Source organism: Leiobunum rupestre, chromosome 3 (genome assembly GCF_980474605.1).
Source record: "Leiobunum rupestre chromosome 3, qqLeiRupe1.1.hap1, whole genome shotgun sequence".
In the NCBI taxonomy this organism is placed as follows: domain Eukaryota; kingdom Metazoa; phylum Arthropoda; class Arachnida; order Opiliones; family Sclerosomatidae; genus Leiobunum; species Leiobunum rupestre.
Window position 1 is genome coordinate 16,631,248 of NC_143386.1, and position 25,967 is coordinate 16,657,214.

Consider the following 25,967-nt stretch of genomic DNA (forward strand, 5'->3'; position numbering starts at 1 on the left):
CAACCACAAACAATGATTGTTTCTCCAGCGCCGAGTTACTGCTTACATTAAAATAGAATAATAAGGAACGCAAGCTAAAATTCATGTCACTTATGGGTTTCGGTTCCCAAAAACAAATATTAACAGATAAATGGCCAACATTGTATAGCGGAGGCAACGTACAGTATGATATGTGACCAAAGCTTACCCCATTAATTAGCTTTGCAGATTATTACAGTATATTTTAAAACTTTCTAAATATTGAACATATTTTGGTTGGCAGTATCAGAATATTGTTATACAAGACCTGTAGTGGTATTAAAATTAGAAAATTAACTGATTTATCACATCACATCATAACATATTGCATAATTTGATCAGTTTAAATTTACATGGGATTAATTGTAGTACCTTGGACTAACTAATTATTAATATCAAAAGTCGTAATATGGTAATATCTTAGATATAAAAATATATATACCTTGCAATATAGAACTAGGACTAAAATTAATCCAAGTTCCTACTATAATTAAACCAAGATATTACTATTGCTTTGACCATATAGGGAAAGACAAAAAACAAATAACTCCAAATAAAAAAAAATATTCTTAAGATAATAGTTCATTAATTGTATAATTACTTATTAAATTTCACAATTTGTATCAACTTAAACATGAACTACATGTCTATTTACTTTAGACGAATCCAATTTGTTAGCTTTCCCGCGGTTGTTTAGGCCTATTTATCCAAGTTCACACTTTGCGCTTCAAAGCCTTAGAAACCTACAATTTCCTAATAGGTTCGCGAAGCTTCCCAGTGCGAACAAACTTTTAAATTGGAAAAATGTTTAAACATCAAAAACTTTAATAATTAAGCATCTTTTCAAGTAAAAAAGTTGCGTACTCGAAAATTAAACAGTACTTAGACGTATAAAACAATAAAATTGTACATATATTGGTTAACTATTGTTTAAACGCTAAATACGATATTTATCTATTTTGACAAACTCATCTGCTATTATAGCCAAGGCCATGAGTACGGTGTACTACCCATGCCTATATATGGCTTCAAAAATGCAAATTAATTATTTTTAGCAGTTTAATTGTGGTCAAATACTTTAGACTAGCTTCAGATAAATTACATTTTCAAACACTTAAATTATTTAATTTGTTTATCCCTAGCATCATTGCTACCAAATCAAAGCGTTATATAGTCTTTGGTTTTTTTTTTCTTTTTCTTTCCAATAGTCCAGTCGGGCCATGGTCCAGTAAAGCAGACAATTATTTTTTATTTAACGAGTGGCAGACTGACAGTAGCTGAGGTACTTACTAATCCGGTCTGTCTTTAACATATTGTTTTAATGCGTGGAAATAATCCAAAGGAAATATAAGAGAGGAATAGTTTAGGGTTAAAATTATCTTGAAGATTTAAAGCTATGATTTTTGTGCGATAAACTTCCGGTTAATAAGTTTTCAATAGGCAAGGCTTAGTAATAACTTTATTTTACCGAAGTCCGAAAGTGAGTAGGCCTAACCATTGGCCAAATAATGATAAATCTAGAACATTACTTTTAGTAACTTTATTCGAAAAACCGCTCCAATAGCGCTAACACCCGATCGCAGACCTACGTCATTTTGGGAGTAAATTTTTAAGGGACAGTTTAAAAAAATTATTCACGGGGTCGTCGTAGTAAATATCCGGTATTTATCATTACTTGGCCCATGGCCTAACGTATCCACGTATCCCCATTTTTCTGTTAACTTTGAATAATTCCGCATTATGATTTTACTATACCTAAGAAAATCCCAGGCCCGACTCATTCACTAAAGGAATCAACCCGGTCAGACTTGACATTTATTCATAAAAATTATTAATTGTTAAAATTGTATGGTGGCTAATAAAACTAAAATGTAAGTAACTCACCGTTTTGTTTAGAAGTGGCACAAAAATGTTTCTAAGCTAGACCACTTATAAAGTTACCATACGGAATAAAACCAGAAGCCTATAAATCCAATTAGTAGTAATTTTTACAGCATTAAATTAGAGTTACTTTGTACTAAGGGATCTATCGTCTTTGTAGTGAAAAGTAGTTAACCTCAAATAGAAAATATGGTAAACAAAATCAAATCTAGAATCTGTTTACTTCACTACAACAAATATTCTATTACTTTGGTACAAGACTGCTTACCTACCAATATTTGACTATAGGGTAATTATTTCTGAAATCATCAGACTTTGCTGCATGATAGTAACAGATTTTAACAAAACTTTTTTGGTGCGTTCATCTACCTCTACAATGAAGATTTCCGAAGTTTACCGGAAATATTTCAAAAAATTTATAAGTTATGATTTTCTGAAATTGGAGTTTTTTGGCTTAATTTTGGTGTATGTTATTGACATTAATTTTAATATCGCGTTCGCTAAAGGTTGGGAAAACATAAAAAAGGGTATCCTAAGGTAAAACTGTACGCTGAAACCGAATTTGAAATCTATTTAATTATATCTGCTATATATTTTGATATACGAGCCAAAACGTGGGGTGACACTTAATATTTTACTCACTAGGCGGCACACCTCCAATATCAAGAAGCCTGTATTCATTGCATCATCTTATACACAGAAACGTTCTTGTAAAATATCGTTTTGGTCTTAGCATTATTTCTATATAAAAATAATATTAAATTTTTCTTATTTTGACCAATTATTTATTGCAATTTTTTTGAAGTAATATAAAAAAACCACTAATGGTTATGCTAAACAATTTCAATGCAATTTATTCCATTTTTAAGAACCGTGCTTTGGTCTTTTTCAAACATTCGTTCGCAAAGTAGTAATGTCTTCACCTTGGTGATGTGGGACTTTTAACTACACAAAGAATTTCAAATTCCGAAATCCAGTGTTCATCTTTTCTATTTGGCCAGTTGTAAGAGCTCAATATTCCGTGCGGGTGAGTAAACTAATAAGTGATTCTCTGCATTCTTCATTTGTTTCTCTAACTACTCGGAAATATAACTTGGCCAGGCAAGAAGTCGGACCGTGGATGCAACGTTTCATCGCAGATTTAAACTTTCAAAAATGCGTAATTGTGATAAAAGATTGGTGACTGCGTGTTCCTTGTTCGGTTTTAGTCTTTTCGAGTCTGTTTTTTAATATTATCACGATGTAAATCTACATAGATTTACATTGTGATAATATTAAACAGACTCTCGGGTGAAGAATCATCTGCGATGAAACGTTGCATCCACGGTCCGACTTCTTGCCTGACCAATACGTTGCCACAATTTTGGACCCGCACGGAATATTGAGCTCTTACAACTGGCCAAATAGAAAAGATGAACACTGGATTTCGGAATTTGAAATTCTTTGTGTAGTTAAAAGTCCCACATTACTACTTTGCGAACGAATGTTTGAATAAGACCAAAGCACGGTTCTTGAAAATGGAATAAATTGCATGGAAATTGTTTAGTATAGCCATTAGTGGTTTTTTTTATATTTTAAAATTGCAATAAATAATTGGTCAAAAATTAGAAAAATTTAATATAATTTTTATATAGAAATAATGCTTAGACCAAAACGATATTTTACAAGAGCGTTTCTGTGTATAAGATGATGCACTGAAAAAAGGCTTTTTGATGTTGGAGGTGTGCCGCCTAGTGAGTAAAATATTAAGTTTCACCCCGCGTTTTGGCTCGTATATCACAATTTATAGCAGATACAATGAAATAGATTTCAAAGTCTGTTTCAGCGTACAGTTTTACCTTAGGATACCCTTTTTTATGTTTTCCCAACCTTTAGGGAACGCGATATTAAAATTAATGTCAATAACATACACCAAAATTAAGCCAAAAATCTCAAATTTCAGAAAATCATAAATTTTTTGAAATACTTCCGGTAAACTTCGGAAATCTTCATTGTAGAGGTAGATGAACGCACATAAAAAGTTTTGTTAAAATCTGTTACTATCATGCAGCAAAGTCTGATGATTTCAGAAGTAATTACCCTATAGTCAAATATTGGTAGGTAAGCAGTCTTCTACCAAAGTAATAGATTCTAGATTTGATTTTGTTTACCATATTTTCTATTTGGCCAAGTAATGATAAATACCGGATATTTACAACGACGACCACGTGAATTATTTTTTTAAACTGTCCCTTAAAAAATTTACTACCAAAATGACGTAGGTCTGCGATCGGGTGTTAGCGCTATTGGACGGGTTTTTCGAATAAAGTTACTTAAAGTAATGTTCTAGATTTATCATTATTTGGCCTATGGTTAGGCCTACTCCCTTTCGGACTTGGTAAAATAAAGTTATTACTAAGCCTTGCCTATTGAAAACTTATTAACCGGAAGTTTATCGCACAAAAATCATAGAAGTTTTGTAGTATTCTTCAATGTATCACAAAACTAAAAAAACGTATTATAAACTTATGGAGCACTTAATTGAGTTTTGTTACTGACGCCGTGAGAGTTTATACTCTTTATGGATGTGAACACTTAAATTCCAAAAAAAGCTTTAGGGTATTTGTCTCTTTTTTAATGTTGGTTGTCTTCATAAGCTGAGCCAAGACATCACTATTATCAGCCGTAAATTATTTGTTAAGTCATCATACCACATGTTATAATTATGGGGAGACTATCCATAATATGATTTGCGAGCTGAATGGTGTAAAAAGCAAACAAATTTGCTCTCCAAACATTTTACTATGCCCAGTCATTTGCCCTTCTACCGTTTAATATATAAGGAATGAAACCTGATAATAAAAGATTGTAATGATTTCATATTTTTTAGTTAAATAAGAATGCCCGAACATCACTAGACACACTATTTTGGAAGCTCACAATTCCATTTTGAATATTTAATATTCCTTTATGCCTAGTCAATTATAAACAAAGACAATTTGAAACACAAAAAACCATATATTGAACATATAGGGGCAGCCTTTGCTCAACATTGGTAAGCGAAATCAAAATAGGTAAGTAATTAAAAAAATGCATGCAAGTTTCAAAATTATGTGAAATGCAGAAAGGCTTGTTCCGTTTGGACCCTCATAATAGAAAAGGGGCTGATGTTTGTGGTACAAAATGAATACATTCAATGTGTTCGTTTACTGTAAAAATTAAATATATTTTTATATTATGAAAATGACAAATTTTAATTAAAACTACCTTTGAATTTGCTATCTATAACTGTAGATGTGCTTCTGATTAATTCAATCTTATCCTGACATAAGCAGGTAAATACTAGAAATACCCTACCCCAGATGATTTTGGAAACCAATTGAATGAACACGGTTTTTTTTCGTATGAAAAGAATAGTAAAATAAAACCAACTTAGAATGATGATCAAGGTAGCATCAAGGTTAGTGTAATCCAAATGTATACTAAACTCGTTTTCCAGAATTTGAAAGGGCAATATTTGCGCCATTGAATAATACTTTTAAAATCGCATAGATTACTATTCATTATTTAAAATTAGTAATTACTATTAGTGTAAAAATAATTTGAGCCTCATCTACCTGGATTCAGTTAGATTTGGCTCAAAATCAAAGAGCAGAAAGACATTATGCTGAGCGGAGCAAGACTATATTGGTTTTAAACGTGTTAGTTCACTTTGATACACAATTAAGTCATCCACCTTATGAACAAAGGATTTATATTGATATGATGCGTTATATATTCAATAAATACAACAACCAAACAAGATATTTGAAATGAACTTGGAGGAAACTTTAATCAGGCAAATATAAAAATCAAACTGGAGAAATAACTCTCATATGGCATATTATGCAGTAAAGTTTTGTATCACTGTTCTGTTTCATTTTACTAATAGTTTGCTTCGCGTTAAAGAGTCAGAATGTTTTTGATCTATTAGATTTTTGCATAAGGTATATAAATATATAATGATAATAATAATGGTAATGATGATTTTACTTGAAAAATAAATATTCACTAGCAAATTGAAGTTTTTAAATGGAAGGGTAGGCTTCACTTAATTTCTTGGGTGCCTGTTATTGATGTCATTTGCGGGCAGGTTTTTATATTGGTTGCTACTAGAGCGAGCTGAGAGATAATGTTTCAGAGGGAAACCAGAGAGAAAATTGTAAGAGAAAAATTTCTCAAGACCTTAATCCTAACTTTGGGATTTTCCAAAATCATTTTAACTCTTATGGTGAACATTAATATGACATCAGAATAAAAATTATACCTTTAATAAATTTATAATTGTTTTACGTATAAGGAAATTAATTACCAATAATCAGAAATAAATACCTTATTTCGAAAACCAACTTTGATGTAATAAGCTTTCGAAACATATTGGTGGTTTTCACTGTTTTTTGATGCACTGTTAAAGTTATTGAGCGAGTGAGTGTTTATTTTATGTTCACGCTTGGATTGTGGACATTCGTGATGCATTTTGCAAAAATACTTTTGTTAAATTTCTAGTCGAGGATATAGCAACTAAGGATAGTTGCACTGGTTCTTTTCCATTTTCATTATTCAAAAATCTTTTCTTAATACCGTGCATTACATTACTTGAAATTGATTTAAACAATTTAGGTGACAATTGAAGATCTCAACAACATGAAGTGTATAACTAAATAGTTTTAATATTGTTTTTTATAATTTATTCCATTTGCTTTTTTTACAATACCAAAAGAAGTTAAGTATTCATAAATTACACAGAGATTAATTGTTAAAATAGTTCTGTAACAATTTCAGTTTAATTCTTTAAGAAATTGGTTTTCTCGGATTTAATTTTAATCTGTTTTTCCTATTGTTTAATTTTCATTATTTTTTCAGAAAACAAGTCTTTATTGTCTAATAAAATTTTTTATAGACATTAGAAAAGTCAAATACCAAATTGAATGTTTAAAGGGTCGAATAATGTTAGAAGATATATTGAATTTCTAATCGTACCACAGCAATTTGTGTTCATTCTTGTTTACCAAATAGTTTTCAAATTGTGTAATAAAAACTTAAAATGAAGCCGTTTATTTATGTTACAATTTTTTTATGAACTTATATATCATTCTAACAGTTGATCAGATAGAAAGACTAAAACTAAAGGCCGTGAAATTCCACAATCTAGGAAATTATTATTATTATTCAACCAGTTCAGAAATTATATAAAATGCCAAATATTTTCTATCCTCACTTTTGAATATTAAATTTGGTAACTAAGCTCCACTGTTGTGCTTCTATTAAAATATTACTTCTATTATAGAAATAACTTTAGCAGATATTTTGTACGCATTAATCTTTTTATTTTGTTATTGGCCCTTCTATGTTGATGCTCTTTAAGTAATTTTCAGAAAAACTAAATATTTCAAGAAAACCAAAATAAGAATCTAATTTTTTTCAACGTAATACTGAAAAAAAGAGACAACTTTTACTAGTCAGGGTTGCCACAATACTTCCAGATTCAAATTCCCAGACTTTTCCCTGATATTATAAGGGCTCTTAAAAAAAGACAAATGTGCATCGGGGAAAAAAATCTACTGTATGACTTTTCACGTTTCCGATTTCGACATCACCATGCCCATCGATGACGCATAAACTAGAGGAGTCGTTTTTGTTGTTTTCTCTGAGCACGCAGTTGGAAAGCACGTTGGAAATGTAGATGTCAATACTTCGTAATGCTCATCGATGGCATCTTTTTTTTTAAAGCAAATACGATAACTAAAATTTTGTCGCTATCATTTGATGGCATTGATTTTAAAAAAGAATGTACAGTTCACAGGTGAAATCGTGGGAGACCAAAATTCCGTACAATTGACACTAACATCACGATGGACATCAGAAAAATCGCATCGGTTTTTTTCGGCATAGATTTTAAGAGATTTTCCCTGACTTTTTAAGGGCAAAATTAGACTAGATTTAACTTTATATTTTACTTTTATCAGAAGTTGGTAAATTTAAATAAACTTATTTCAGTATAAAGGTTATTGCAACGTTAAAAAAATTAGCAAAACATTCAAGGAACTAAATAATAATCACATAATTTGTCATAGATCTAGAGTAAAATTAAATTCAGTGTCCAAATAAAATTGAATCTCCTGACTTCTCCCTGACCTTTTACAAATTCTCAATTAGACCCATTTTTAAATTCCCTGACATGTGGCAACTCTGGTTGTGAAACAGCAAGAGTATATTTTAATAAAAATACATGATAATTAATAGCTACAGAACCATTTGAACGATTTCAAAACAAATTCCGTTGTGAATATTTATTAAAATACTGATTCACAACACAACAGTGGTCTCATTTATTTTCAATTAGTGTTGCAACGAATATTCAGTAATATTTTGCTTGTATTTCGTAAATCATTTTTCTCGAATAGAGGGTGTGTGAATGTATGATACATTTTGCCCGCAGAAAAATACTATTAACAATTTCAAATTGCTACCTAGGTACGGCCAACTTCGATCACACTAAAAATCGAAGTTGGACCTACTATTATAGCAGCCGGTACAGCCAACTTCGGTTACGCGCGAAATCGAAGTTGGCCGTATATAGGTAGCGCCCCGGTTCTTTTTATTTTAGGACTACACCACTGGTTCGAATTGGAAAAGAGTCTCGCAGGAGTCGTGTGAACCATGAAACGAAAAATCCGCGATACCAGTCCCGAATATTCGGTATTTGGCCAAATTCGCTATTAGTTGTAACATTAGTTTCATGGCTTAAAGTTAGTCTATTTTTCATGTAGCCTGTTGATATAAGAACATAGTGTTCTTCAAAAGTAGTGACTGTATTCAGAGAATTAGTGTAGTTTATGTTATTGGTCTTCCACAACGCATTATTTATGACTAATAACACTCAATAATGTTCAACAGTGCAAAAAGACTAGCATTAATTTTAGCTGAATCTACAATTGAACTTCAGTTTTCAATTTTAATAGCAGTGCTACTATGATGTATTGCTACCAGAAATAATTGTAGTTAGTGAGATATATAGATAACTTATAATATTTTACCATATCTTCACCCTAGTTGAATGATCCGCTGGTATTAATTCTTATTATTTTTGACTATGACTAAGATTTAAATAGTCTGTGTTTAAATGATTTTGTTATTTTCCTAACTTTCATATCAATTCAGCCAATTATAACATGAAAAAAATTAAGATAAATCTTTTAAAACTTTGTTGAGCTCAACCAATGTTTTGATAAGACATGCAAGTAAAATATTTGATCTAGCCAAAGAATGAAGTACTAATTACTATAGTCTGAATTCAGTTTCTATCTAAATAAATTAATCCAATGAAAGAAACAAAACAACTTTGTTTTTGATAAATCCAAGCTCTTAAAAATGTCAATTTTAGAGTAACCTAGCATTCTGGTATATCTTAAACAAAATAGATGCGTAAAGTGGGATTAAAAATTTTTGCAGCTTAACAGTAAATTAAGCTGATACATGACCTCACTCCTATTTATATTATTATATGTATTGTCCATCATCCTATATGAGAGACAAAATATCACCTCAACCAGACAAGTTTTAACATTTTGCTTTGCCCTGTGTAATTATGTATTTTTGTGCAATATTTAATACCAAATTATTGAGATGTTGGAACCCTTTAGTTCATTGGCTATGGTTTTTTATGTTCATAGTTCTTTCTTATTTATTTTGCGTGACTAGATATTTATGAAGAAACCGTTGAACCATTTATTGTCTCAGTAGTTTTGCAACATTTGGTGTATGCATTACAGCACCAAATAAGAAGTATTCAGTAGTAATTCTAAAAAACAATAGATTAACATGTTTAGTTTGTCATCATGGCAAACATTCATGTTTCTTCTGTAAAATCAAATGCAGTTTGACAATGATATATGTGTGAATCTTGCTGAAGTCGTAGAGTTAGCTATTCAATAACCTATAAAATACACACATAAACCTATATTTGTGAAAAGAATTCCATAGTCATAATCATAAGCAAATATACATGGAAGGGAAAAACTTTTACTGTAAAGATTTAACTTCAAAAGATGGAGTATTGGTATTTCCGTCCCCAAACCGTCCGCAATTTTTGATTGTGGTTTGGACCTCACCCAAAGTTCGAGTAAGTAGCATAAAGTAAGAAACAATTGTGTAAAACGCATGAAAATGTTTTTGTGAAAGTCTTCTTTTAATACAATGAGATTGCATAATTTATTTATATTTAATCGTTGTGAACTTCTTATTTCTTTTGCGTAATTGTACCTCTTTTGAAAACCAACCATGCTTTTGCCCATGCGCAGACCCTGCTTTCTCGTTTTGTGGAGCTTTAAAAATAATAAATATATTGAAACTTACTGTATATATATACATACTTATGGACGATCTAAAGTTGCATAACTAAGCACAAATTTGATCAGAACTAGGACACAGAAATTTCTAGCAAATAAAAATGCTGAACTGTCCTCGAGTTATAATCATTTGGAAATTAAACTGATTAATTTGGAAAACAATTAATGATTTAGTGAAGTTTTTGTGTAGGGAAAGTATTTATTTTGGACAGGAAACCACTACTTTTGGGAGTGGTTGTAATAACACTTTCCCAATGTGCAAACTAGAGCAAGACTATCTTGTAAACCTCCCATTCTGTCTATAGGAATAACCTTACTAATTTGGAAAATATTTTTATTAAATTTTTTTGAAACATTTGTACTTAATTACAAAATAACAGATGTGAAAGCTTGAGAGTAGTCCATAGGGCCTGGTTTCGGGTCAATTGGAAGGTATCTCTTATTTTTGGACATTTTCACCCTTCATTTGACTCCTCATAGTTCGATCCAGACCCATCTTCAGACACCTTGATGAAAGGGGATGAAATAACAGTACATATTTCTACCATTTAAAGTATTTAAAAATACTGTGCCAAAAATTAATGAAAATCACTCGATGCTGGTTTAAACTCTTTATTATGTTTACATTTTAATCTGAATTATACTGTTTCATAGCTTCCTCATACCTTACTATATACATATTGATTTATTCTAATATTAACTTTTTTCCTCAAGAAGTACTTGTATTGACTTGTGAATGTGGATATTCAAATAAGTTTGATGATGGAGGACTAGCCATTTTGAATATGGGACCATTCTGCATAAGCCATTTTGTACACAGAAAATATATTAAGCCATTTTGTACACGGAAAATATACTAAGGATTTTCAACATTGTCGGCGAGGCAATTTTTTGCTTCAAGTCTCTCTTCCAATGGGCGCAACGTTTGAAAATTGACGAAATGTTTAACACTATACTGCCATAGAAACATTACTGGTTTCTAACGTAACTCTAAAATTGTTTTTAATTTCTGAAAGTTTAGGTTACACTCTCTCTACCCAAATATATAGACAAAGAAATGAAAATAGGAATACTGTTGTGGCAATATTCAGCATTAAACTCTAGAAATATGACACCCTTTATACCAGGAGCAACCTTAACACAATTACTAAAAACTTATTACGTCAGTTTTATCAGAGTGCTATTAATTTTTTTTATGAAACATATAGTATTTAATTGGGATGACAGAACCTTTTTTATTAAAAATTTACCCAATATTTACTTTTTTTTAACTTAGTAAGTCTTAGGTCTTTGCTTATATTCTAATATTTAGTAAAAGAGACCCTTTTTTGATACATAAAACATCACACATTATTAATGTTTCCAATGAATAACTGCTTAGGTATATAGGTACTTCTCTCGTAAGAAATATATTATATACTTCTGCTAGTACGTAAATTAAACCTTTTTTTGAATTAGGTGTACAATAATTACCTGAACTGTATGCCTGAGAAAAATATTCTTGACACCTTCGCTTGAAAATTCAAAAATGATCAAAAATTTTAATTGTTTGAAACCAAATTTATCGGTCTACTTTTGTAATGGAAAGAGTGCTTATTTGTTTTCATCTAAGGTATTACCAGTTCTTCATAAGATAATTTAATTGTTTTGTTTCTTTCATAAAGTAAAATTTGGTTTTGCCAAAGTGGGCCCTTTGTTATCTTACCAAAGATAATACATTTTTTATCTTTATTGTATGTAGGGTACACTACAGGTTTCACCAGGAATTCATACCTCGAACTTGGAATGGTTATCCGGCCGTATTCCCTATGGTAAGATCTCGGGGACCGTTTTCAGTGACGTGAATGAGAAAAAAAATCGCCCCCTCGCACGTGTCTCCCCTCTTTAGGAGTTTTTACGCCGCGCAACCTCCCGTTTTTTGTTGTTCGACTCCCCGTCATTTCGAAATTTAGGGTTTGAAACCCTACCATTGATAGCGACGGGTCAGCTCGCTCTCCCGACCTCTCCATGTGGAAGGATTAAGTCCGGCATTGTTAGCGCTGTCAAAATTGTCAGCAGTTACAATGCCCTTGAGAACCGCGAAGTCCGAATTACGAGGGGACCGTCGCTATCAATAGAGCGACAGCGAAGGGAAAAGCAAAAAGATGTTTGAACCCTTTTTCGACACAGGGGGATGAAATTATCTGGCAAAAATAAATCTGACTAAAAAACGAGCAAGTTCGGCTTGTAGGAAATCTTTCAACAGCCACCCAGTTCTACTACCAGGAGTGTTTACTCTCTATTGTGAACATGGTAAAGGATTATAGAATCATTTGTTAGTAGCAATTTTCCATAAGTTGGGGAGTTATCAAATTAAAAGCAACAAATATTTTTGAGGGGCCACTTGTTCATCCTAATATGGGGCTGGTGGACCCTTTTATCTGATTCAGCGTCTTTCAACATGTGCATCAATTACTAGCTACATTAAAACCTCAGTTACAATTATCTTCTCAAAATATTTACCAAGATAAAAATTAGTATGTCTTACAAGGGAAGTATCCATCTGAAGTATAAATGAAACATGTACCTTTGCTGGCTAATGATTTAAAACGCAAAAATTTACTCTTAATTAGGAATATTTATTTATAAGCCATATTTTTAATAAAATCAGTAAGCCTCTGCGAAGATACATGTTTAAAAAGAATAACATTAGCAGTATAAGGAGATTAATACTTCTCTCTAAGAGGTATATTATATATTTCTGGTTTTAAGTCTTATTAGCTACATAGAATTGATATGAGTGTAAAAAATTTACCACTAATCATTAAGGTTAGATCAGGGAAAGGGGTTTTTATGGGTTTCTTTTGCAATGTTATTTAATAGTATGGAAGCAACTATGTTATACAACAAAACATACGATGTAAAGTTCTATTTACTTAAGATATATGTTATGTTGTGAATCTAAATATAACCTTTACAATTTTGACAACAGGCTTAGGAGGTTTGCAAGTTCAATATGCGTAGTTGATGATTAATGAAATTAAAAACGACTTCGTTATATTTGCATATTTAATAAAATATTTATGATATTTACAATGAAAGTCCGACTAGTTTCGTCGTGCCTAGCATGACATCTTCAGGGAAGTCGTTTTTAATTTCATTAATCAATTTTGACAACACGATTTAAAAAAGGCTGGTACTTTGAATTTACTTGCGTAAATTGAATCTGAAAATTTTGTGGTAACCCTTTATTTACTACAAATGTTATAAGCTTCAAATATGTACCTGCACAGGCTACCACTGCATTTTTCCAATAAAAAATTAGAAGAAAAATAGTTTTGGCTTGCAATCATTTTGTGACTTTATATAGCTATTATAGTTTTATATTATAATTGTATGCATACAGCCATGTTGCATGGTTGGCTATCTGTACTAAATAGATTTTATATATTTCCAAACTGCATTGTTTATGTATAATAATGCTTGTGCTCTTCAAACATTGCCTGAACAGAGCCACAACTTTTTAACAACACAAGGTTCCTTGTTGACAGACTTCACTGGAAAAATCATACTGGTAAATTTTTATAATATGTTATTGACTATGTACAATTTCCAAGAAAATAGCTATAGGCTTATTCTGGAAATGTTACATTGCAATGAAAAGGGTCACAACCTGGATCATAAATTAATTCGCATAATGATTAAAGTTCATTGTTACTTAGAAAAATATCTGGCTACAAAGTAGTACATGTAATCAATTATTTGTAAAAATAATTGGGGCTTTTAAAAGTGCAAAACTCATGCTAAACTTTTACGACTACACAATTGTTAGCAGGATCTGCAATACTTCTAATTTCATAATTTCAGTTTGATAGCAGATTTATTTTAAAACTAAACGCCTATTATAATGGCATTTAGAAAAAATTAGGTAATGGAGTGTACTAAATTAAAAATGTCCTCTTCACACTGACTAGCAAATAGTGTTCACTAGATTGCCATTGTTGGATTTCCAAAAAACCATTATTTTACTTGACTCTTTTACGATAATGAAAACGAGAGAGAACATGGAATTTAGTTTTATTGGAAGTTTATAAAAATAAATACTTAAATCAAAAGCCTTGGTGTAAAGTGTCTGAGTTACCTTGAAATTTTAGACCTGTAAAGCCTAGGTCAATCTTTAATTCTTATTTGTTAGTCGAAGCTACATGTAGAATCAACAACCCCAATTTTGTTTTTCCGTGGATAGCCCAACCCTGTACGAACACTATCTTTAATAGCAATAGCTTTATTGGGGCCCGGGAGTGCTCTCGGTGGCTTTTGCACTAATAATTCAGTGTATTCTTCACCAAAGTGATAAAGTGAACTTTACTGACAGTGGGACCTAGTTGTTAGAAAAAACCAAAACATTTGTCATAATAATGAAAGAATGAAAATAATACACTTCGAAGTTATTTCAATGCTTCTATTCTGCAAGTTTTTTTCATGTTCAATTCAATCAAAAGTAATAATAATTATTAGCTCAGCTAAGTCATCGACAATAGTGTTGCCATTATTTCAGTGGGCTGGTTTAAATTGTTTATAAGGGTAGTGGCAAGCCCTTTATGCCACATGAGAACTTGCAAAATCAACACAAGAGTGATCTTGAATTTTTAAAGCAGTGCCACAAGCTGAGAAAAAACCCGGCTTGATCCTCTTAAGAATAATACTCAGTCTAATACCCAAGGCACCACCTTAGGCCCAAGTCATCTAGCGACTTATAATGCCTTTAAACAGGTGGCCGGGTTACGACGCGTAGGAGGGTGGTGGCAAGCCCTTCATGCCACGCGAGCCAACAGCTCCCTACACTAACTATTACCGTTAACCTTGACAAGTGTGTATGGGAAGGCAAAACGAAGAACTCGGGGGAAAACCTCTTTAACCAGTGGGGAGAGAACTTGCGAACTCAACGCAGGAGTAGTTCCCAGTTTTCACCCAGTGCCATAAGTTGGGATCAAACCCAGCTCCTAACCACTCTGCCACCCTACCTATAAACTGATATTTTGCTCTTTCCATTTACAGAAAGTAAAACAAATCTAATTAATTACTTTAAACTAATATTGTTAACTCAATTTTTTTATCACAGGTTGTCCCACTAGATATTTCTTGGAAAAATATCCATAATATAAGCAAATGAATTCAAGTTCACAAAAAAATTTAAAACTCAATTTCCTACATGACTGAGACAAATTTTATTTCACATGCAAAGTTATATATGTGGTTAACAAAGAAAAAACAAAATGTAAAATGAACTATGAAAATAATAATAAACTTTACATAAGAGTATTATAAATATTTAGAGTAATTTTATGACAATATACATTTTCAGTTATGAAAAAAGAAAGAGATTCGTATGGAACCTTCAACGACCTCATTCATAATAACGATATAAATGCAAAGTATTTGAATCTTCTTACTGGTTAGCTTAGACAATGAAATATAACTTAAACCACTTTTTACAGCTATCTAGATGTACATGTAGACAAGCTTCTTAAGCCAATGTTAAATGACGGGAAAATCCATTGCAGTGCCATTTTCTCACAAATGAATTAGAACAAATCTATAATTAACCACCTGGGGGGGAGTGGAAAAAGCTTAGAATATTCACCATGAAACTATATAGCCGTGTTGGATGAGTACAGTCTAGTTCTCATACAGTAATGTTGCCCGGTTTTTTCTATTGGTAATGTATGGGTTTATCAGTTGGAGGACCCGGGCTTAAATGTTGGCTCTGGCGTGACAAATTTTACTCAGTTTTGCACAGTTCTTTAAAAACTTTGTTTCTGATAAAAACAAAGGTAACGAGATTATTAATTACTTTTGCATTTCAAAATTGAAATATTCTATAGCATAAATTAAAAGTAGCGACTAGTGCAAATAATACGAGATAAAAAAGGCCAACAATTATATATTTAAAAGTGCACAAGATAAATTAATTAATTAAAATGAACCCGACTAGTTTCAGATACACGATTGATCTGTCATCAGGGGTCTAATCAGTTTACACACACTGGTCCATATCTATAACCTAGTAGTTTCTTAAAAAGTAATACATTCAATTTTTTTATGTTATCAACACCAGGACCTCCCTTACCAAAAAATAAGTTGGTTTTTAGTTGGTATTTAGTTGGTTTTCACATTTAAGTTGGTTTTTAGTTGGTATTTAGTAGGTTTTCACATTTAAGTTGGTTTTAAGTAGGTTCAAGTTGCCAGCATATTTTAATAAACTATTTAAAGAGGTAATAAGTTGTTTTTAAGTTGTTTTTAAGTTGGCTGGAAAATACTCATTTTTTGAAGTTGGTTTTTAGTGGTCAGATAATTACTTATAATTTTTAAGTAGGTTATAAGTTGGCTTTAAGTGGTCTTTATTAAGAGGTCTTTTTAAGTAAGTTTTAAGTTGGTTTTAAGTGGTCTTTATTAAGAAAGCTTTTAGTTGGTTTTAAGTTGGTGTAAAGTGGTTTTTAAGTAGGTTTTTAGTTGGTATTTAGTTGGCATTTGTTCCAAATACGAACTTAAAACCAACTTAAAAAGTTACAAGACCACTTATTTTTTGGTAAGGGCTAGGTCACTAGTCCGTGAGCCAAGCGAGTGGTTGGTTTCATGGCGCCATCTATCACTTTTAACTAGACATTTTCCAAAGGCCACTGAAAGCGCTGGTCGTATCACAACCATTGCTTCTTCGGTTATCTCGAGACCTCATCAAGCGTTGATCAGGTAGTTCAACGATATAAACTTTATGCTGAACAATTATTCCATTATCTCGGTGAGACGTGCCCAAGCCGCTAAGAGTTTCATCTATGTCGTAGGCTAAAGTTGTCGGAACATTTGGGTAAAACGTCTTAAGTAATAGTAGATCCGATTCGTCACAGGCCTCAATTTTTTCAAGACAAAGAGCCGTATTGATTTCTTCCAATTGTGTGTATGATATGCCATGACAAAGCCGATTTAAAAACGTTATAATTTCGACCTTACCAGTTAAACGTGTCGCAGAATCCCTTGGAAAGAAGCGTGTGAGGCTTTACTAGGAATGCATGCTTTCACCGTTTGTGATACGACCAGCGCTTTCAGTGGCCTTTGGAAAATGTCTAGTTTAAAGTGATAGATGGCGCCGTGCAGAAAGCGATGTCAGAATTAGGGAAATCTTGGACTATAGAAGACCATCTTTTCGATAAACTTAGAGTTTACTTGCAAAATGTACGCAATTAACCACCTCAAAATCAAGTTCAGTAAACAATCTTCACTATGACCTTTTTAGGCTGAAGAGAGGTCAAGTAGATTCTAGTCAGCTACCTCCGAGCAAGGATGCACTTTACCGACATTCGAGGCGCGCAAACTATCAAGCGGCTATTTGGCGAAGAAGTTTGGAAAAACAACCAGCTATACCTAGTCCAGATGGCCAGATAATTGATGACAACGAAATAAAAGTAAATTGGATGAAAGCACAGTCTGCGCCTAATTCAGTTTTGGAACTAATGGCTTGTAAATGTAAGAAAGAATGCAAGTTGCCTACATGCAAGTGTATGGTAAATAACATTCGCTATTCTTCAGCATGTATTCTTGAAGATTGTGCCAATATGATAGAGCACATGGTGATTATCGACTCTGATGACGAAGAATAACGCTTAAAAATAAGCGTAATGTGTAAATGTTGTATAATAAAATAAAATTGATTTTCAAAGCATATTTTTCTCATTGAACATATTGAGGTTTTTCCAATAGTCGCTGAGCTATATCTTCGGAACTAAGCGAGATAGCCTATACCTGTACTAGACATTAGTTATTGGGCTTGAGTCACGCTTTCGAATGCACTATTACACAAGTAACTAGGATGAGCGGTAGCAGAGCTATAAGCTTTCAAAGGTTTGTGAAATTTGAATTTTCCCCCTTTTGGGGGGGAAAGCTGTGCGTCCAAACCGTCCACCAATTTTTCCCATACTCCCCAGTATTTTCGAAATTTTGAAATTGGTTAAAATAGAAAAAATAGATATAAATTGATAAAAAAAACATCAAAACTGATCAACTTTTGATCAATTTGAGGTCAAAATCCCATGTTATTTTCAATGGGAAAATTTAAATTTGTTGTTGTCAAAAACATTTTTCGTTGCCATGGCAAAACGGTTGCCCATTGAATATATTCCCTTTAGGATTTTTCAAGTTACATGAAGGTCTACCAATCCCCCGAGTTTGAACAAAATCGGTGGGTTACACTTCGGGATGTCTCCTTGTAAGTGTAGCTAGACGTGCCCGTTGCCGGAACCGAAGAACAGTGAGCTAAGGTGGAGGTATGAACAAATAAAAGTATTATTAAATCATTATATTGGCGTCTTCCCTCAAAAATAAATATAAGACGTGTAATCTCTCTGTAGTTTCAGTATTTGAAAGGAGTTTATTACACATGTATATATTTATGTATATACATACAAACATACACACACGTGTATGTATAAATGTGTATGTTTACATGAATAAGTGTATATACGTATGAACATATATTCACATTAGCCACGTTCACACATACCCTCGTTTTGATTTATCTGCGGTTAATAGAGTTTGGAAATCTGTTTGTTCACACGTTAATTTCCAGTGAGTTTTGAAGAAAATTGGGCATGTGTAGTATAGCCATGTAATTAGGAGTACGTATGCTCATGCAGTTCTGTCACGTTTTAAAACCATCTAATTAAAGACGAATGCACAAAGAAAATTTTTTTTAATTTAATTATGCCAAAAGCTGGAAGATAATTTTCTTGTAAAATATTAATATTTTATTAGGCGCAAAAAATCCACGATTGTTGATTTTCTTAAAGATTAAAAAACATGATGTCATGAATCGCTGCCAAACTGGTTGAAGAAGTGGTTCAGCCGAAGCGATCTGAAACATTGGGACGCGCAACAGCATCCAAACATTGCGGGAGCGCTCGCATCTTTTCAGAGGGTAGGTGTGAATGCGGCTTTTCCTATTTTCGACACAAAGGTAAGAATCTGTTTGAAGAAGTCATGCGTCTCCAGCCGATGCATACCAACATGCTCAAACCTTTAAGCCGCATAGATGCGTGTATGTTTGTATAGTAATAATAATAATATTAGTAATAATAGTAATAATAATAAAATAAGCTTTATTGGATATTCCTACTATATGTTTATGTGTGTATAAATAGGATTGAAAATCTATTAACGATTTTCAATCATAAACCTTGTCAGGTAGAGTTCAACAAATAATAGCGGTCTCTATCACATTTGCAAAATTTGAAACCAATATTACGTATATTAAGAATCAAATTCCTATTAACGTGTTAATATGAATTTAGTTATTTAACTAAGTAAGTTTGGCGATGGCCATCATTTTGAGTGAAAATTTATATCTATAGCAAAAAGCATAGGTGACGTTGCATGATGTCCTGCTGCCAAGTACCTATAAATGCATTTACATATATTTGACAGAAATGTCAATGAAAAAATTATTTAAAAAGACCCTCTTTAAAACTGCTCACTAAGGCTGCTTCCATGCAAATGAAGGGTTTGGTGTTAACATCGGGCTAGTAAACAAAATTTACCTTTAGAACTCTCCTGAGAAAGGAATACAATACAAATCTGAGCTTAGGAGGTACACGCAGTCAAAAATGATAACCCCAAAAAATACACATACGTGGATAATAGGTGTAACCTAATATTTAACCTACAGGCATTTCCCTTGTTTTATGTTTACGCAAACAGAAAATCATGATTAATTTAAAATATGAACAGTGTTTGCAAAAACACCAAAATGGGTCTATAGCCACTGAAAGAAGGGTTGGGTCGGTAATTTCTGGAAGTGTTCTTAAAATATTCAGGTGAGCCATGTTACCTTTTTAGTAAGAAATTATACAATCTAAATTTGTTAATTCAAACTAATATTTAAATAAAACGCTCAAATAATTTATCCAAGATAACAGTAGGCAAATATTATTTTGGGCCTTGGCCTTTTACACATGGCGCTGACTTAAGCGACGAAATAATATCAAAATTAAACGAATTTATCACTTAAATATGGTCAATTATTATAAAAATACATGATTTATAATAACATTCCCTTTCTAAGATTAATTAGATTAAATATTACGCTTGAAAATAGGTTATAAAATCCTACAATGCTAAGAAAACGTCGTAGGCCGCTTTAAAATAAAATAGCAGACGACACTTACGACGAACTCTGCAGACAAACAAAATCCATTCGAAATCCTTTACCCCTCCACAGCTTCCACAATACAAAATTGTAATCATGGTTAGGGTCTGATTTTCGGAACATTTCATTTCTCTTTTATTTATACAAAATCGTCTTTTCGGTGCAATGCATAAATAGGCCATATAATTATCGAATAAAAAGAATTTCGAGAAAAGAGAATAAGCAATAATACATTTTTCACTAAATAATTCAGCAAGTGAAACAATTTGTATGATTTTGCCCAACTAGTTTAAATGGAAAACGACGCCTTTAAAATTCAGTCAGTGGCGACTTTTAGCAACGACAAGGCGAAACATTTCCATGTTATTCAGTTTCCACGCTATTCAGTTTCCACGCTATTCAGTTTCCACGTTATTCAGTTTCCACGTTATTCAGTTTCCACGTTATTCAGTTTCCACGCTATTCAGTTTCCACGTTATTCAGTTTCCACGCTATTCAGTTTCCACGCTATTCAGTTTCCACTTTATTCAAGTCGCTGTCATTTTCCACGTAAATCAGGATGCACGTTATTCAGTTTCCACGTTATTCAGCGTCTCCCTAAAAATCATAAATTTGGTTTTTGTCATATTAAGAACTAAACCCTTTTGCGAGAGCCTGGTATTTATGTCGATTAGATCTGACTCAGAATTTTGAATCAAGTCCTTCAAATTCTGTCCAGCAAGTAAGAGCGCATCATCATCAGCATACTCATTAGCAGCAGCATACTCATTAGCAGCAGCGTGATTAAGCGACTTATGAACATCCACAGTGTAGACATTAAAGAGCATCGGTCCGAGGACACTCCCCTGGGGAATACCATATTTTACTGTAAGAGGTTCAGATTTTGCCCCTTGAAAATGAACTTCTTGCTGCCTATTTTCTAAGTAGGATTTAAACCATTTTAGCGGGGTATCTTGCATACCCATTTCTTGTAAAGTAATGAGAAGACAGTCATGCCGAACCGTATCAAAAGCTTTTGATAGGTCAAGAAAAATAACAACGACGAACAGTCCTTGATTGAGATTTTTAAGTATTGATTCATTTAAATTAAAAACTCCTGTGATTGTAGAATATCCCGGGCGAAACCCAGATTGATACTTATAAAAGCAGTTATTCGAGTTAAGAAAGTCATAAGATTGCCTATACACAGTTTTCTCACAGGTTGTTGATAGAGTTGGCAGTACCGATAGCGGACGATAACTGTTGGGATTTTCAATATCTCCAGATTTATATGCTGGGATTATTTTGGCACATTTCCATTCTGTGGGGAAAATCCCTGACTGAAGTGATAAATTTATAATTCTCGCAACAAATTCAGAAATAATAGCAGCAAGGTTGCGTAGAATTAGCGGTGACAGATCATCAACGCCAGAAGATTTATTTGGACTTAGGGATTTTAATATTAAGAAAATTTCCTGTTCCGTTACCAACTTGAATGAGTTGAAGGTGGCAGTCGAGGTTGTAGAAGGAACAAAGATGCCTCGGTTAGGACTAACAGTAACAGCATTAATCATTAGTCTTTCAGCAGTCTGATTAAAAGTAATATTAAATAGAGTCGCGATTTGTTGCGGATGTTCTAGCCTTAATTGTTTGTCTTTGTCCAAGAGCGCCGGAGTATTGGTTTTAGTTTTAGAGTTTATATACGGTTTAACAGTTTTCCAGAAATTTTCCTGTAAATCACCTCCATTGTCGAAAAGTTTGTTTTGAAAGAACATTTTCTTTTCATGCCGAATCATCTTATTAACAAGGTTACGTGCCTTCTGAATGGCTCATAATAATGCGAACCTGGATAGGAATTACTTTTCTTTTTCAGTACATCACGTACATGCATATTATATTAAATTTTTGAATTGATCCATGTAGCACTGTTTACTACAATATATTTTTGCCTTTTCGGCGCATACTTGTCAACCGTGGTATGTATTAGATCAGTTAAGATTCGGATTCCTTGAGAGGAAGAAGTAAAAGAGTGTAACTGTGAGTTTACATTAGTTTGAAGATCCCGTACAAAATTATCAGGATCCATTTTAGTAAAATTTCTTATAGTACTGATTTCTTTGTGCAGAACACGCGCTTTCTTCTTTCTGTTGGTAATGATCATAGAATGGTCCGAGAAACCTATGGTAATGACTCCAGTCTGTTGGAAGCGATCCGGGTAATTAGTATAAATGTGATCAATAGTAGTTGCAGAAGTAGAGGTTATCCTCGTTGGAGTATCAACCAGTTGCTTGTAATCAGAAAGTGTCCTCAACAAAAGATTCGTTTTTGCTGATTTAGGATCCATATTCAAGTCGCAATTAGTATCCCCAAGAATGATTATTTCAGGATTTCTATATTGAAGTAACAAGTTTTCTAGATGGACTTGTAAAGTTTCACATGCTGCGTGAATTTCGTGGACTGGGGGTATATATATAAAGCCAATAATAACGCTAGCAGAGTTCATCTCAGAAAATGTAAGCCAGAGAATTTCCAGTGGAATAGCTTCCATAAAGTCTATACGCTCATTAATTATTTTTAAGGGAATATGATTCTTGGAGTATACGCAGATACCTCTACCCTTCCTACTTAAAGTGTTTAATCTCCAAAGATTGTAGCCACTGATTTCAAGAAAGTTATTTGGTTCGTCCTCATGAAGCCAGGTTTCTGTTAGTCCAAGAATGTCAATAGAATATTTTTCCATGATGACCTTAATGTGATCAATTTTATTCCTAATACTGCAAATGTTTAGATGAGCAATGTTCAAACCTTTATGTCATACTTCATCAAGAGCAATAGTTTCAGTTTGTTTATTATCCCTAAATCGACGAATATGGAGGGGACTAGGCCAATGTTCAGGTCTCATGATAGCTTTGTCATATTTAGATTCACAGGATATCAGATAGGATTTCCGCCAGGAATTTGAGTCCTTCTGAATTACGATTTGAGCGTTTTTGATGTCAAGATCTTTTAGGTGATTAGCTATATCCTCACAGGTTGTTTCCGAATCACAGTTTCGAATTAGGTATTTTCTCATTGGTATATTGGCATATTTTGCAGAATCTTCATCTTCGCAGGAACCCCATATTTTGTCATCCGAGCGAGTACCAGAAAGGCAGAGACAATAGATCCCTTTAGGCCAAGTCATTACATTCAATAGATCTAATTTTGGGGAAGAAGATTGTATTACGAAACACTTATAAAGAGCTTCAGTGTCAGTAGATTTTCTGGTTGGTCGAATATTGTCTATAGTTAACCCCTTATTTTCGAGATAAGTCTGTAAAATGTCTTGAGTCATGCTTTGCGCAGTTTCCCACGAAGTAATCATTGTAATGTGAAGTTGTTTTAATATGGCACGATGCTCTTTTTTCTTCAGGCATTGTGCCTCTGTTTCTTAGGTATCGAAGGTTGAGACTTGCTATTAGTCAATTTAGCCATGGTTGTTTTTTGATCTTTCTTACGGGAAATTTGTCTTGGTGAACCTCCTGCTAGAGCTGTAAGATTGTTGTTAAACACTGAGGCATAAGTTTTCAAGTTCACATGATTAGGTTTCTCAGTATCTATGGTTCCAGCGATATTTTCAATTCTATCTTCCATGATTTTGGTGCTATCTGCATGAGCTGTCTTGATTATAGTGAGTTGCGCTGTCATGTCCTCACGAATAGTATCCCTCAGTTCATCAATCATCTCTTTAAAGTTTGTTGTTTGCTTCTTTAATGATTGCTTTAATAAGGCTATCTGCTTTTTCAGCTCTACAATTTCGTCCTTTTTTACAGTTTTGTTACAGGAGCAAGGCTTATTAAGTCTATCACGACATATTTTACACATGTAGTATCGCTTTGTGTCTGCAGCTTTTAGTTTAATGCAAGGTAAATGATAATAATTAAGGCAGAGAGTGCAAACGACCATTGCTTTACCACTGGCTTTTTCATCCTTACGTAGATATTTACAGCCATCTTCTAGGCAGTAGTCAATAACTTCGTCTTTTTCAGAATCTGATTCTGAATGAGACATTTTAATTTTGATCCGGCATTAGATATCGTTAATTTGTGAGAAGAATAAGTGTAACTACCATTAAAAGTAAACTTTTAAGAGAATTATATAATAAAAGAGTATAAAAATTATAAATAAAAGCCTTAGGCCTTAGTAAAAACAGGAGCTAGAAACACACGTCTGCTTTCGACAGTGTTGCCAGTTTCATTATAAAACAAGATGAGGTTGCTGTAGTTAACTTCACCCAAATTTTTTTACTCGTGCTTTCCTGTGTTTAAACTGTTAAAATCAAGGATTTAACTGGTTAAAGCTATACTGGCTTTTTCATTTTTAGAAAAAGTCGGATTATTGCCAACCCTGTTCTTTAAGGGCCACAGAATCATTTTAATTTTCAGGGTGGGGTATGACAGCTACTAGAAATTCAACCTGAATTTTTCAAATGATCCTGTGAACCTTTAAAGTAAAAGTTCATATTACAAATTTGTTGCATAAAACATTTGAAGTACCAAAAGAAGCATGAAAACTGGTCATGAAAGAAAATTATTTACTGTTACTTAATTTTCTGTACAGTCAAGTTAATACAGGCTATTTTTTCAATTTTTAAGTAGAAACAAAGTTGTTTATTAAACACTATTTGCATTAGAATGTGGAAGACAAAACTAAAACATTCTTTTTTCCAAAGATTTTCTTTTATCGAAGTTTTACAGGGTTGTGAAGTAGGTTAATTGTGCATAGCTTAATTTTTTTAATATAATTTTCCACATTAACATTTTTTTGCATACTCCTATAATGCGCTAGAAAAAAAATCACAGAGCTTTTGTTGAACCAAAAATTGCTTTAAGCTCCTTTAAGGAAATTTTTGTTTTTGACAGAAGAGTATACGTAAGAAATATATTTGAACAAACACTACAATAAATTTCAGGTTTCCCGTATCACTCGAGGCTCAATATAAATCATGTCCATCCTTTTACACCAAGAAGTAATGTTTTAACATATTATCTAGGAATTTGGCCTTCATGCATGTGTAACTTTGTTGGTAAATTCACATTATCAGAGTAAAATTATTACGTGCACAAAATTTGTGAAACCAAACTTATGTTGAAATATTAGAATACAAATTATATAACAGATTAATTTGTTATTAAATTAATGTTAATGAATGAGTAACAGATACATTATCTCATGAAAATGTGATCAGTTGCGAATCTCAAGTGACCATGATTTTAGAGTGATCTGCAAGGGTTCCAATGCAAATTGTTAAAAATAATTAACGACCACTAAGTCAGTTGAAACCTAGCAGTGAACTGGTATTACTATCATAGACTACCACTTATGGGGGAAAATCTATAAACGTTATTTAAACAATTAATGAAATTTAGAATGAACTAATTACTACCAAAATGTTTTACATTCCTAATAAATCAGCTGCACTGCATTAGTAAAATTCTATATTTGCAGTTTTATTTAAAAAAAAGTTTACAGTGAAATGGTGTTAGGTTTGTGTTATTGAAGGTGTAGCA

General features: G+C 32.7%; 1 protein-coding gene across 6 annotated transcripts; it reads left to right on the top strand.

The window, feature by feature from the left end:
* The first annotated feature begins 1,225 nt into the window (after positions 1–1,225).
* Positions 1,226–17,954, top strand: LOC149949696 (uncharacterized). 6 transcript variants are annotated; one of them, XM_090167878.1, is made up of 3 exons: positions 11,677–12,076; positions 17,536–17,765; positions 17,829–17,951. In XM_090167878.1, exons 1-3 carry the CDS (start codon positions 12,051–12,053, stop codon positions 17,897–17,899), a joined length of 327 nt encoding a protein of 108 aa, XP_090024004.1. In that variant the 5' UTR covers positions 11,677–12,050; the 3' UTR covers positions 17,900–17,951. The 6 variants fall into 6 exon arrangements, 3 of the variants coding, with proteins under 3 accessions (XP_090024002.1, XP_090024004.1, XP_090024003.1); XR_016479832.1 differs by lacking the exon at positions 11,677–12,076 and adding an exon at positions 1,226–1,300 and having other exon boundaries at positions 17,536–17,954; XR_016479830.1 differs by lacking the exon at positions 11,677–12,076 and adding an exon at positions 2,278–3,632 and having other exon boundaries at positions 17,536–17,954.
* The last annotated feature ends 8,013 nt before the right edge of the window (positions 17,955–25,967 follow it).